Source organism: Rhea americana, unplaced genomic scaffold, assembly GCF_003343005.1.
Source record: "Rhea americana isolate MKP2758 unplaced genomic scaffold, rheAme1 scaffold_0, whole genome shotgun sequence".
NCBI lineage: Eukaryota > Metazoa > Chordata > Aves > Rheiformes > Rheidae > Rhea > Rhea americana.
Genome location: NW_028185037.1, coordinates 12,896,797 through 12,912,082, shown reverse-complemented (window position 1 = coordinate 12,912,082; position 15,286 = coordinate 12,896,797). Strand labels below are relative to the sequence as shown.

At 36.8% G+C, this 15,286-nt stretch overlaps 1 protein-coding gene across 1 annotated transcript in view; it reads left to right on the top strand.

The window, feature by feature from the left end:
- The first annotated feature begins 6 nt into the window (after positions 1-6).
- The window catches only part of ATAD2 (ATPase family AAA domain containing 2), a 38,494-nt gene continuing 23,214 nt past the window's right edge, over positions 7-15,286 (top strand). The window contains exons 1-9 of the mRNA XM_085315267.1: positions 7-130; positions 4,529-4,671; positions 5,155-5,204; positions 6,525-6,678; positions 8,114-8,216; positions 10,119-10,209; positions 12,667-12,777; positions 13,430-13,538; positions 15,116-15,232. Coding sequence (XP_085171393.1) covers positions 4,580-4,671; positions 5,155-5,204; positions 6,525-6,678; positions 8,114-8,216; positions 10,119-10,209; positions 12,667-12,777; positions 13,430-13,538; positions 15,116-15,232 — 827 coding nt within the window. The 5' untranslated portion in view covers positions 7-130; positions 4,529-4,579. The remainder of the gene's footprint in view (positions 131-4,528; positions 4,672-5,154; positions 5,205-6,524; positions 6,679-8,113; positions 8,217-10,118; positions 10,210-12,666; positions 12,778-13,429; positions 13,539-15,115; positions 15,233-15,286) is intronic.

Genomic DNA, 15,286 nt, shown 5'->3' with positions numbered 1-15,286 from the left:
CTCCAGCTCCGAGTTCCTCTCGCTGGAGTCTCCCCCGCTCGGCGGCCGCCGCGTCTGGACGCGCTCGGGGGCCGCCTCAGCCGCCGCCGGGCCCAAGGGCGCCGGCGGGGCGGCGAGAGCGGCGGAGGCGGTGAGTGCGCGGGTCGGGGAGGGAGGGAAGGGGAAGAGCGCGGCGGGGGGCAGGCCTCGGGCGGGCGGGGGCGCCCGGATGGCGGTGGCYGTTGGCTGGGCCGCGGCAGGCCGAGGAGGGCGTTGGTGGCCCGCGGCTGAGGGAGTTGCAGCGGGGAGGCCTTGAGCTTGCGGGAGCCGTTGAGGGGAGGGGAGCAGTCGAGGCCCCGGCGTCGCCCCTGCGGCCGGGAGCAGACGGGCGCTCGGCTCTGCGTGTAGGCCGTGTAAAACAGYTCTTTTACCCTGCGGCTGCCTTGTGCGGGTCCCCCCCAGAGCTAACCGGGTTTATCATCCCGCCCTCTTTACCGATGGTAAAAGTAGAGCTCTTCCGCTGTGCGGACAGTGTAGAAACACCAGAGAGAGGTGTTGCATAAAAAGGTGGGGGGCGGGGGGGAGTGCTTAAGGTAAGTTTCTATAACGATTGAGTAACCGTGTGTGAAAAAGTTACTGCTTGTCTGGAACCACAGTAAGGACTGCTCTCTGCATCATCTGAATGCAAAATGTTTTAGCTTCAGTCACCAATATTGATATATTTTTGCTTTGCAAGGAGGGAAACTTGATACAATCAATGGCTGGCCTGGGAAACTAGTGATAGCTTGCCAAAAGACAGTAATTTGGTTGCCTGCAGCCCTGTGAAAATACTCTAAAGCGTTTTTGCATCCCCTTATAATTTAGTATGCTGCCTTAGTTTCTTGTTCRCAGTTTATTTTGATTAAATTTTGTTACTTAAAAAAAAATCTTTAACACCTTTTTACTTTAAGATAATCGAGGTAACATTTATAAGGACAGTTCTTATTGTTTTGATGGCATATATGCATCAAAAATAATAAAATGAAGTATGACACAACACATATTTTATCTTTAACAACATGCTAGCTGAATAACAGAAATGGCTGTGACATGCGCTCTAGTGAAATGGATGTATCTACTACTTTGGATACTTCTAAAGCAAAACTGTGTTTAGAAAACAGGGTTTGTACTTTGTACTTAATTAAAGCACTTGTTTGCATAACCAAAAATGGTTAAAATTCTACTTACTTTTTTAATAACCTAAGGAGAAGAACCCTAGGAGTGAAATGTCAACTTGCATGATTCAGAAGGAGATTAAGTATTCCATGCCATCTGTATCTATGTTGTTACTGTTCATAAGTGAACAATTTCACTTTGAAAATTTTATTGTTTTTTTTAATGTAGCTCTCAAAAGCTACAAGTCTTCCATGTTCTTTCCAAGTCATGCTATTCTCAGTGGGATGTTCTGCATTTCCATGGCAACTAAGGGCAGACCGGGTCCAAGTCAAAACTTTACTCTGCTCTTCAGGGGAGCCCTGCCTTGAAGTGATGCTTGTTGTGGTCTCTTGGTTTCCTTATAGCAGAGCTATTCCAGGATTTTTAGTTGTTTGGATTCAGGCTTTTTCTTTTCAAGGCGACTGAACTAGAAAAGAAGAAATTCTTGTGGTATTTTTTTCTTTGTAACCAGATACGGAATCTGCTTAAAGATTGCTACTTTGCTTTTGCAGTGTATGCTAGAAATGGTTCTCAAACGTTTTCAGTAAGGAGAACAGGAATGAGGAAGTTAAATGTAAACTTTTACTGATACCAAAGCAGAATCATTACTGATCATTACAGTTGGTTGTAAGATTTTTCTTTTTTTCTTTTTTTCTTTTTTTTTCTTCTTCTTTTTTGCAGATCTTTCCTACGTTTCAAGGCATGGAATCGTTTTTGCTTTGTGTAGATCCATTGGGCTTTACTGGAGTGTTCTAATTGCAGAAGCAAAGCAGGATTGCCCTAGATCACAAAGATTACAATCCTGGTCTTAGCTGCAAGTTCAAAAGTCTTAATTTCTCTTCGATAACTTGTTGATGTGCAAAGACCATATCAGGGTAGCTCTTGCAGGTTTTATGATATCAGCAAGCTGTTTAGCTCTAGCTGTTCAGTTTATTTCATCCTTATAGGGTATACTGCATATGGTAGAAGGACTCTAAACTGACACTGAACAGGAATCTGATGGGTTATCTTCTCTCCTGTTTCCAGTCCCAAGGGAGAGCACAGATGACTGTACCCTTTGGAAGCTGTGTATCTGCAGGTTTTAACCCTGATGTAATTACCCAGGCCAGACGGTGACCTGTACTTGCTGCCTGTGTGCTCCAGAGTTCCCTTTTGTCTAGAACAGGCAGAAACTTGCCCTTGTCCAGACTGAGTCTTCCTTGACCCCTATATATAGGGACTTTAGCACCAGAGTTCACAGCCTTGTAGTCTAAGCATATTTATCTGCTCTGATGGCACTTTGATGTATTGTTTACTTCCTTAGAGATAGAAGATAGCTAAATGCAGTTTTTTTTAAAAAGACTTTTTAGAAACAATTGTTAATTACTTCATGTGGCATAAGGAAAGTAACAGCTGTTTTCAAAATTAAAAATACTTTTCAAAATCCCTTCCTTCAGTTTCCTTATGTTTTGAGTTTAGCTTTATTCTTCTATTCACTTCTTGAGTGCTTTTTTTTCTTTTTCTTTCTTTTTTTTTTCCTCCCTCCCATCCTCCCCAGCCTGATCTGATAAAACCTAGTTTCTGCTGCTGTGCTGACAGCTTGCTGCAATTGCCCTGATGTTCTTGGTGTTTGCAGTCCCATTAAAATGGGATGCCATTCATATGAATGGAGGACAGTCAGAGTTAGCAATATTCATTGTTTCTTCTTTGGCTATATCCTTTTAATTTGAGTGAAGATGAAGACAGCACAGAAGATAGAGTATAACAAGCAATTGTATTGTGGACATTGAAGAAGCTTCATCTAAAAAAATACGTAAGAACACATAGAAACATCTCCCAAGTCATTATACTGCTTTTTCTAACCTGTATAGTGACATTTTCTAAGTGCTCTTCTTTTAGTCTGAGATTTCGCCCAGAGATTTGAAGAAGTGTATTTTATTGCTATCATCTTTTCACTTGTAYTGTAAATTTTTCAGATTGTTAAGACTTCTCCCAAGGAATATTTACTTCTAGATCAATGAAGGAGAAATATCCAAAGCAGTAGTTAAAACTTGCATATCTTGGTGTTTAAGTAAGCTAGATATTCTGGCTCCCAAATTTGGAGTCTAACTTCATAGATGGTTATGTATTATGCATGTCCTGAGTGTGTGTTAATTGCATCAGGTAGGAGAACAGAGGGCAGGAAGGCTTCCTTCCTTCATCACTTATTTTGAAGATGATAAAAATCCTTCATGTGAAAAGTCCTGTCTTATCACTAGAAGTTCAAGTTGAACATGGAGACAACTTGTTCAAAGTTCCCTGAAAAGGAAAAATGCGAGATGCCCACAGGATTGCCTGGGCCTATGGTTCAGGGTTGACTCTTGAGCAGTCTATTTTAGCAGCTGTCACTACGTTACACTGCGAAGAACCTGTGCAGCTACCATTACTTTCTCTAACTAAATTTTGTAGCTCCTGTCCTGGTGTGTTCATTCTTCTGTCATGATCTTGATCAAGTTTTAATCGAAGTACCTCTTAGTATCCGCCTCCCAAGAATCTTGTCTATTTTCTACCTTTTTCAGAGTGAGTTTTATTTGGAAYTTCATTTTGTAAACTGTACAGGTCCCTCCTTAAGATCACCACAGCTTTCCTCGTGTAGTAAAAATATTAGTACTCATCCTTCTTTTAAAAATAGCAATATGAACAAGACCAACAGGAATAAGTGTTACAGACTTTGATATGATGATGAGTCTTGCTTATTTCTTTCTTTGTGGGTGGACAGAGCTCATAATCAATATGTATAGGAAGGGATATGAGACTTTTCAGCAGTTCCTTAAATATTATGAAAAAGAGAGGTTACTGTGGCATGACATGTTGGTATCTTAAGTTCCCTTTTGGTTTCCTGTGGATAAATGCAGTACTTACGAAGAAAAAATTTCTGTCCCTCTGAATGCTATCATAAAAGGGACACAACAGAAAAATCCTATGGAGATTTCAGTTCTACGGTATAGGACGTCAAGCTTTACTGTCCCTATGAACCAGTTATTTTGGAATAGAAGATGGCGTCTTCATGAATAAGTTTGAGATTTTTTAAAAAATAATTTTGTTACAGGCAAAAGTGTGTGGTGATTTTTTTTCTAAGAATATTAAGGGTTGGTAGTCTACAAGAAAAGCTGAGGGGGAAGCATTAGCTTTGAAAGCTTTTTCTTTTTTTAATGTATTTTTTCTGAAAGCTACTTGTACGTTCAGAGTGGGTCAAGATTTACCAGTTGTTACCCCATTATTAGTCAGGAGAGTTTTAGAACTCTCAATAAGGCAGTGCATCAATAAGGCAGAATTTCCGTCTTAGCTGAACATACATGATTCAGATAAATATGTTTGAATTTCCTTCTTTTCTTAGGAATTTTCTTCAGGCAAAATTGAATGTTTCAATGGGCATTGTTTAAGATCAATGAGAAAAAGCATTCCACCCTCTTCAGATTCTAGCTTTGACAAAAGCATGGAAATACTAAGTGAAAATGTCAATGGAAGACACTTTACCAGGTAATGTATTTCTGTGTTTCCTATGTCTAGTCAGTTTGTAGGTTGAAAAGGAAGTGTAATAACATACACAATGAGCTGTGTCTTGCTAAATCTGCAGCTAAAAATCTACAGGGGAATGTGATTACATTAACTTTAAAATCAGTACCTTAGAACTGAAGTGACTTTTCTCAATGAAGGTCTTCTGCTTGTATAAAAATCTTATATCTTTTTCAGGCTCTTCTGAGATCTCTCTTCTACTTGATTGCTAAAATATTATCTACATTATTGAGACTTCAAAGTTACTAAGTTTGGAAAAGCATATACAGACCTGTGTACATACGGTACACAGCAAATTGGATTCTAATTCTTCCTTGTGGTCTATAGGCTTTTCTCTGCCTAAACTGGAGCATTAGATTTGAAACAGGGTGAAGTTCCCTACTTTTGAGGAAACTAATGCAGTGATTCTTTTCTTCCTTCTCTCCCCCATCCACTTTCTTTATGTAGGCGATCAGCAAAACTGAAAGCAGATGAAAAACCTGAAGACTGTAAAGAAGGTAAGTAGCAGTAACCCTAAAGGATCCCCTTTTAGCCTGGTTTCTAAATGAGGATTGCATTTAGTCACACTGTCTATTTCACTTAACCTGTAAATTTCCTACAGATATAATGAACAGAAGAAGATGCAAGTAGGAGGATTGTTACTATTCCTTTGAGAGCGTGGGGAGTTTCTATGAATTCTGATCTGTTCTTAGGCACTAGAGAATCTAGTCCTTATCTTAGGTTTCTCTGTTACGTGAATTTTCTGGAGTCTGCAGGACACAAAGTAACTGAAAATTGCTCATGCGAAAAGGAGAAAATACTGCAGTATTATGAGCTGTAATATATTGCAAGTTAAATAGCATTCAGACATCAGATGCACAAATCCATTGAAAGTTTGGAAGGTTTCACTGATGTTCAGAGGTTTAAGCTGGAACCAAATCCAGTGCTGAATAAGCACCTTTGGTGCTGTAAGGCTTCTTGCTGACAGCTGACAGGCCTGTTAGTTCTAGGCAGAGTCCATCAATTATGAGCTGAACTGGGTGAAGGTGCCCAAAATACACTTGAAGGGGTTGTAATTCAACTTCTAATTATTTAATGTAAATTGTTAAAACTGAGTTTGCGTTTAATAAATACAGTTAGTACGAATGAGGTCAAGTCATAAGTATGTTTATAATAGCAACGTAATATAGCTGTTACTTTCTGACTGTCCTCTGTCTGTTAACTCTTAGTGTAACTGGAACCTGGGGCAAAGGATGCTGAATGGTAAATAATGGGCAGATATTTTTTAAAGCAAGCTCTAAGTGTGCTTTACAGTATTTAGGTGTTTATCTTGAGATAATTCTTATCTTCTTGAGTTTTTGTGTCATGCAGAAACTGAAAGTGATACCTCCCTAAACAAGATGCTAAAACTGAATATATCTTAAGAGATTTCCGTGTAAACAATGTCTTTAAACACTAATAGGTTCTATTTTGTATCAAAGGAGTAAAAACAGCTCGGAGAGAGATATTTATTATTCTTACTTTTCCAAAAATATGTAACTAGAGTAACTTTCTTTATTCATGAAAGAAAAATACCATGTTTGTTTTGATCGGACTTGTTTTCTGTCTATTAAAAAGTTCTTGTGCGAGTCATACTTTTACACAGACATTTATAGTTCTGTATGTTTAAACTAACTTAAGTAGAATGCTGTGGCTGTAACAATAACCTCTGATTAAGTATTTAAACAAAAACTCAACCCGTTTTGAATTTTGTTTACATAATTTACTAGAGCAATGATGAAATAAAAGGAATGACATCTTTACAGTCTCAAGATATTTTATATATTAATGTATTTTAGTCACCAGATCGCTGAAGACCAGAGCTGATGCAAAAGCTACAGAAGAAATCCATGAAGAAAATGGGGATTTGGAAGTCCGTCGAAGTTGCAGACTTAGACGAAGTCGTTACACTACTACAAACCAATCTGTTTTATTTGATAAACTTATAACAAAGTAAGTGTGTTTTTCATTGTCTTGCGAAATTACTAAAATAATCCGTATCAGCAAGCCTTTGTACAGTGACGTATTTGGATAGGCACTCTCCTCCTTTTGGCAACGTAAAGATATCCTGTTATTCCTGGCAGCAAGAGCTAAATGTATTAAATGGGTAGGCTGATAATTCCTTGTATGTCACTTGTCCTTGCTGGTAACTGCTGGGCTCCAGGTGCCTCCATAACACAGTTCTGTCAGGGTTGCACAATGTGGAATTTCAGGATGTTTGCTCACAAGCAACACATTCCCATCCTTGTTACCCTTCTGTTGTTGATTGCGGTGTTAGGACCTTTGTTCCTTGTCAGATAACAGTCTCCTCCTTTTCCTCTGCCTACACAGATTTCTCCTTAATTAGCATAAATGTATTTTTTTTCTTTTCTTTTTCTTTTTTTTTTTGTACAGCCAAGATGGTTTAACCTTGAGTGTTTTGGAAATAAATAGTCACAGCTTTTTAAGTCTTCCAGGACTGAGAATGTCTGTGAGAGGATGAATTCTGAAGGTGTTTCCATGTCTAAAGAATTTGGACACAGCTAATGTTTAATTTGTCTTTGCTGTTTTAGTTTTGTGATTGTTGTTTGATGAAAGACTTCATAGTCATGCTTTGTATATGGGTTCAATGCTTTTGGTATTATGAACGAAAATGATTCCTTTATGTTGTGACTTTCAGTAGGTTTAACTTGCTGTCTTCAGCAGTTTTCTTAGTAGCAGAAGCTTCTTTATTTTTAATGAGCTTCTGTTTCATGCTTACAAAATATATATGGTTCTTATGCTGGTTAAGATCCTGAGGAACATGGGCAAACTGAAGCAATCCTAACTTTCCGCATTTTTGTCTGTGGCTTACTTCTCCAGGTGACTTTTGTGAAGCCCAGATTAGGGTTATTTTCTATAAGATCTGCAAAGTGTGATAATGGTAGAGGTGGCCTTTGTAGCATATGTAATCAGGAAAAACAAGAAGTTTAGATTACAGTTAAAGAGAAGAATAAGCAGTCTTTTCGTCGGAGGAAGACTGTTAACTTAAAATGACTTAATGCTCTCATGCAGAGTAACTTAAAAGTACTATTAAAAACTACTATAATTTCTTTCTAATGTTGTACTATGGTCTTCAGAAATTTTATTTTTCTCCTACTTAAATAGATTTTTTTTCTCTGTGCTGAGAAATAGGGAAAATAAACCTTAATACAGTGTGTGATTACAAATCCTTACGTGCTTGTTCTAAAACCTGGCCATGAAAAAGTAAACATTTGACCTAATTTTTAATTAGTACTTAAAAAGTAAGTATCAATTTGACACTGTTTTGCGGATAACATATTAAAATGCCATATTGAATATATTTTCTGTTTTAAGTACTTTTTGTACTTGCCTGTCTTTGGTCTTATATGTCAAGTTTTTATCTTAGTACTGCAGAAGCAGTATTACAAAAAATGGATGACATGAAGAAGATGCGTAGACGCCGAATGATGGACTTGGAAGACCTTGGAGTGTTCAATGATGCAGAAGAAGTAAATATTCATTTATTTCCTTATTTTTGTATAAGTAATGTGTTTCAAATAGGAAAATGATTTAGTTGCATTTTTAATTTAGCTGAAATAATTTACTCCAATGAATACTGCCAGTCTAAATCTTTTTTTTTTTTTTAACTATTGAATTACGACTTACAAAATTTTCTGAGAGTGGCGGAAATATTATCTTTAGAAAATGTGAAACAGTACTAAGATGCCAACATGTACATCTTATGCCACACTTCTTAAATTGCCTTATTGTGATTTTTGAATGGACATACTGGTTATAAGCATCCGTTTCAGGACTTGGATTTTCACTTCAAAACATACTAAAACTTACTAAAAGCTCTGACTGGAGATTAAATATGCAAAAAGGCTGCCCGATACCTTTTATCATATAAGCACAATTAAGCTGTTTGTCCGTTTATCCTAAGTTTCCAAGTTACATTTCTGAGCATGCAAAAAAAAAAAAAGATATTTGTTTGGAAAGTTTGGTTAGTCTACAGGCTATAAAAAGACACTATATAATGCCTTCGTGTGTCTGTCAGTGTGGCTCAAGCTTTAATTCCTGTTTACCTGTATTTTTTCTTGATATCTCCTCACCTCATAAAGAATCTTGTGTCATGTAGTTTAATCATCTGTTACAGGCAACTATATCATATAGATGTTTTCATAAGTTGACTTAAACTCAGTTTTAGTATATTCCCTCGATTAAGAGCCACTTTCAGAATTTCCTGTTCATGGATTCAAAGCCTTTTAATTTCTGAACTGGATTTATTGGTAGCTGCTTTGTGTATATTTGTTCCTGTGCCAGCATTGCCTGTGAGCTTAAGTGGTTCTCTGTCCCTAGAAGAACTTCTGTTAAAGTAGTTATATACAGCAATCATGTTTCCTCTTACTTTTGCACTGTTAAATTAAATTCTTCTAGGGTCCTTTGGAATCACAGAATCATAGAATGGTAAGGTTGGAAGGCACCTCTGGAGATGATCTAAGTCCAACCCTCAGCATAGCCCATACGGGGATTGAACCCATGACCTTGGCATTAGCAGTACCACATTCAAACCAACTGAGCTAAACCTGCCCCCATATGATAGGCCCTTCAATTTTTGAGCAACTTTATAGCTTGCCTTTGTAGATTTCTGTTTAGATCCAAATTCATTTTTTCAAATAGAGCAGAATTATCCACAATGCTTTATACGATATCTCGCAAATGCCAACGTGAATTCTTCTGTGTGCTAGGAAAATATTGCTTTTTCTATGGTTCTGCTGCAATGTTGGATCTATGATTAGCTGATACACTCATTTTTGCATCTGGGTAAATTTGCAGCAATTTCCACATTTACTAAGCCCCAGTTAAGAGCAAAAATTTTTGCTTCTAATCCTGGGTGCCAGAATGACATTTTCTCTGCCTGGGCGACACCTGAAGGTAGTACTGCTCTCCATTTTCATGTTTTAACTCAGTGTTGAAAACACTGAGTTAAAAATGRCTGATAGATTGGGATAGTTAATCTCTCTGGATGTCCTGTTTTTGCTTTGCTGATCRCTTCTTGAACATTTCCTGGCTGTGAATAAAAGTGTTAGAGGCAAATTAGACCATGAACTAAATTTAAAATTATAATTTTCCTCTTATGTTAAAACATGTTCCACTTTCTCATATGCATTAGACTGAAGGAGGTGCACTGAAATAGTATGCATCTCTTGTGATAATAGGTTTAAAAAAAAAAAAATAGATGGTTGTATTCCATTAATCCTCAATTGTTTTCTGTGTAGGAGAACTGTACGTTAATTGAATCTTGTGTGTACATGTAGTGCCTTGATAAAATTACTATGTAGGCACCAAGTATGTGCATGTCAGGTGTTCTCCATATTTGTGACCTGATCTTTCTTGTTTCTTTTAATGAGGAAAATCTTGATGTGTACTCTCGAGGAAAGAAGAAGAAAGAAATTCAAAGAACGGATGAAGAAATAGCTGACAATCAAGATGGGAGTGTAGGTTAGTTCTGGCTTCAAATTTTCTTTACTGTATTCTAGCCAAAAGTTTTGTCTCAAACAACTGAAGCAAGCTGAACTGCTGGATAATTTTCATCTATGCATAATTCTATATTGCCATCAGGGTTACTAGCCAGAGGAATGGATACCAGGGCTGGAATGGACTGAGCTCAGAACAGATACTCAGGAGGAAAAAAAAAAAAAAAAGTCCTTTTCAAAGTGCTTACAACAAAATACAAGATAAAAGGCAGCAGATGGCTGTAGACCTGTGAGAATACAAAGAAATGGACACTGTTACTCGGAATGAAAAGCAGTGCTTTTGCTACAGCAATAGCATGACAGTTCTCATGGTTTTGAGCAGCATAGCAAGAATTTTCAGGAAGTAAGGTTGGCTGCCAGATGTGTATGAAAGCTCTCTGAAGCGTGAAGATCAGCAGGGGAGAAGATAGTGTTACTTATTTTTCTGTTTAGCAGATAGTCAGTGGAAGCTGCTGTCAGGGCCTGTTTGGAATTAGGAGCTGTCATCTTGGTACTCAGTAGGAAGTAATGTAAGGAATGAGGTAAAGTCATGAAAGACCATGGTAACTTTGTATTTGATGTGACAGAACAAACTTGAAGGTTTTAAGGACAATGTTAGCTGTCATTAAGGCAATAAGTTAGGAATATGATCCTTGTAGCAGCTTTCTGAAGAGATCCAAGTGGGACAAGTCTGTAGAAAGAGATTTTGCAGTTGTTGGGCTGATCAGCACTTGAATAAGAGATGATTTATGCAATACCTAGTGAAAGCAGTATCTTTTTTTTTGTGTGTTATGCAGTCTGCATAAAACTTGAACACTGGCAATGAAGACCTACAAAAAGGTTTAAATGTCACGGTAACAGATGTTAATGAGCACTGGGATAATCTTGCTTTCAGTCATTAGCATGTCAGAGAACAGTCCGTGGCTCATTTTTAATTGTTAGTTCAGACCTGGGCTGGGACTTGTAAACACTCACCTTGGTGATCCAAACCCCTCACTGGACAGTGACAGAACATTTGGAGTTCCAGGAGGAAGCTAGAGAAAGGGTGGCCCACTGAAACCAAGGTACGGGAAGACATTAATAAGAAGAAACATGGTCCAGCCTACCAGAGGCATTTGACTAGTAAGGCAGAATGASAGTTGGCCAATGGTTTGGCGATCTAGTTGGGAAAAATTAACTTAAAATTTTAATAAGAGTAGTTTTAATCTAAGGAATCATCAGTGTAGAGACTGGAGTTATATAGGTTGAAGTGTGTGGATTTTAGGGAGCTGAGCAGGAGGAACTTGACGAAAATTATATTACGTTGAATGGGAAAAAGAGCATGGTGCAATTCATACATGAGTAAAGTGAAAACTGTAGAATCTCAAATTGAGAGAAAGCTAAAGCATGCTTTTATAATTAGAAGTGGGCAAGAAGAGAATGATTCATTACACCAAAACTCACACACTTTTCTGTGCAAAGGGGATTGGATGGGATCAGTGGAACAAGTGGAGGAATTAGAGGAACAAAAGAGCATAGAAATTCATGCCTTATTGATGACAGTGATAAAAGTGTTGACATCCCAAAGATGGGATGGTAGTGACTGCAGACTCATTTCTCAGATTTCCACATGCTCTGTCTGTGTACCCCACATAACTTATCTTACCTTTGGAAAGCAGTGCTAACTTGGGGAAAGGAAAGAAAGTAGTGTTTTCACAGAAATAAAATTTAATTACTCTTAGTGAGTAAGTAGGTAAAGAGAGCTTTTACACTCCTTACCTGATGTCCAGCTACTAATGTGAGAGGGTATTATTAAGAGCTTGCTAGATAATTATGCTCAATGTCTTATGTTGTTACCATCTTCCAAAATATTTAAGTTACTTTACAGCAGCCAGTGACATAAACTTTTCCTGTATGCATCAGATACTGTTTTCAGGTTGGGGAACGTTCAGACTGGTGACTTGCCTATTGTTGCTCATGTAATCTGTGGCAGAGCTAGGATTTGGAACTAGATTACCATAATTAGTCTTACTACTGTAGAGGATTAAAAACAAACTCATTGAAACATTTTCTAAAAATAACAAGAAATAACTTTCCGAAATAACTGTTTTCATGGCAGCTGCCTCTTAGCTAAACAAGATGACAGAATTCTTCCTGTTGCTGTCACTGAGGCTGGTGACAAATCACCCAGTGATTTGGATCAGACAGAACAATAGCTATATAAATATGTATGTATATTTATATATGCTCCTCTACTGATTTCTAATCTATGGACTGTCTTGTATAAGTTGTTCTTGGTTTTGCAGGTTTTAAAATCTAATGTGTCATTGACATGATGATAACGGTAAACCCCGTAGGTATCTGTGTAGCATATTTTGGATTCAATAGAAATAATAGTATTTAAACGATTTAATGTTAGATATTTTGTAAACTTAATAGTTATGTTGAGATACTGTAATTATAGAATCATCAGAAGAAGGTGAAGATCAAGATGATGAAGATGGTGAAGATACTCAAAAGCGTTATGACCTTAGACAGAGGAAAACTGTTGTACGCTATCAAGCTCCATTGGAAAGTAGGTTATATGCAAAATTGCTCTTAAGGGCTAATTTCTTGCATATAAATGAGATTCATATACATAAACTCAACTTTTATTTAAATTTCTTTCATTTTGCAAGTATATTTCACTGCATTTATTACCTGCATGTACCTATGCACATTATATTTCTTTGCCACTTTGCATACTCATTACTGTTTTTCGTTTATTATATGTATTGGTTGGTTTCTCCTGGATATCAATGCTATATTACAAATGTACTGCTATGGTGTGATTTCAGAAGGTCTCCTTCTTATGATTCAGTTTCTTTCCGTAGTTAGTTTATAATAACACTTTTCTTTCATTGTACTATTTTATCAATGACTTACAGAATAAGGTTTGCTATAGCCATATCTGAACTCTACTAAGAAGTAAAAAAAATGTTTATATCCTTGAAAGAATAGTAGCAAAACCAACCCGGTAGTCTTACTGTCATGTGACTTTGTTTTCCTTAGAAAGCAGCTGTGTGTTTGTTTCACTTTTACTATGCTTTGATAAAAGACACTTGAAACTTTTTTTTTTGGGAGGGGAGTTAGAAATGGGTGAAACGTCATATTTTCTGCCTCTTTTGCTGTCCTGCTTTATCATAAAGGAGGATGTATCACTATTCTAAATTCTTTGCTTTCAATAGAACCAAGGCAACGTAAGATTTTTTTTTCGGGACGGTCTTCTCCTGTCAGACAAAGATATTCATTCAGGAGTGCTCAATCACAAAGCCCATGCTGCAAAAGAACTAACAGGTTAGTGTATGGTTAGTGATAGTTCTTTATCAGTAGTGCTGTTAGTCACATCACTGAATAGTGCTTTAAAGAGTTTTCAGATTAGTGGTAATTACAGAATAATCATATGATTATTACTGTGATAGTCTGAGAGTATAAAGAAAACCTTCTGTTAGCCGTTTATTTTTTATAGTGCAATGTTCTGGGATTAGAGATGAGATGATTATGGGGGTATTTGCTGAGATTCAGTAACTGAAATTGTTCAGTTCTGGATTTGAAGCCAGAACCCCCTCTCCAAAAATCTTAGACTATTTAATTGTGAAGTATAGAAATCATTTGCTTAAAACATACAGATAATTTAGCTAGAACTAGAGTCTGTCTGGAAGTTTTAGTAGATTTTTAAGTCTCTTGTGTCCCATAATTAAAATAAATTAATAAAACCCAACTTTTTAATTTGATATTTGGGTGAAACAAAGTCCTTGTTTATATGAAAAAAAATTCAACAAATTGGTTTATAATTAGTGCAAGTAAAGAAGTTGATACAATTTGTAGCTTAAAGAAATAATCCAGTTTACATCTCAGTGTTTAATTATGATATATGGCATTAAATAATATACTTAATTTTGTATACTGCATATTTTGTAGTTTGCAATGATTTTAAAGAAGTCTGAGAACTTAGGTTGAGATCCTGTTTTCCATTGGCAAGCTGCTTGGCCCTGCTGTTCCTGACTTTTGTTAGATCTGTATTTGCTTTTAAAGCTTCATACAAAAATATCTGGTCTGCCTATGACAGGGAGAAAGAACTGTTAGGGGAAATCATAAAGCATAAACATTGTGGGACTAAGTAGTTTTAAGTTCTCTCAGGATTCTCTCTTCACTTGTCCTACCCTTTTTGGTAACGGCTTTGAATATTAAGTTCAGTGGAAATCAGGAGAAATGTATTCACTAAAACAATATAGTTAGTTTGCACTGCTCTAGTGTACTGTATGAAAGACAAATTGAATACATACACTGTGTATATATATTTTAATCACTCAAATACTTATTCTACTTTCTTTTTGGAATCAATTGATATTTCTGCATGGAACTATCCTTAAACAAGAACAATTTAAAATAAACTGTTAATTGCCTTAGTGATAACAAGGGGAGTTGGATTCTATAAGCAGTTAGAGCACAGTGAATGCGATTTATTGTTGGATATGCACGCTTCGTTTATCATTCTCAAAAGAAGTCAGTTTAGGAAGGGAGAAGATGCATCAGTTTTTTGAAGACCAATTTTTAAATAAGTTAGAGGTGTTTATGTTTCACAGAATGAATAGTTAATGTTTACGAAACTTGATTTTTTTGTGTGTGTCAGATTGGAAGAAGTGAGTAATTTGTTTATGAATTTTGGTTGCAAAATAAGCATTTTTACCTCTAATAAAATTTGAATTTTGCTATCATGAGGAAAATGATGTAATGTACTTTGGAATCAGATTCATAAGAAATGCAATGGACTGGAAACTTAGATATCAAAGTAAATTCTGAGGTAAATTCACTTGATTTTTGACATTTATAGTGTCTTAATTTTCTTTAATTATTTGTTTAAATGTTTGTAGGCGGAGACATGCAGTTCACAACAGTGATTCCACATCCTCCTCCTCGTCATCCTCATCTGATGATGAAGAGCGTTTTGAGAGGCGTAGGAAACGCAGCCGCAACAGAGCTTTAAGAAGGTTAATGTAATTAGAGAACAAGGGAAGGGAGGAATCTACTATAAACAGGAGTAG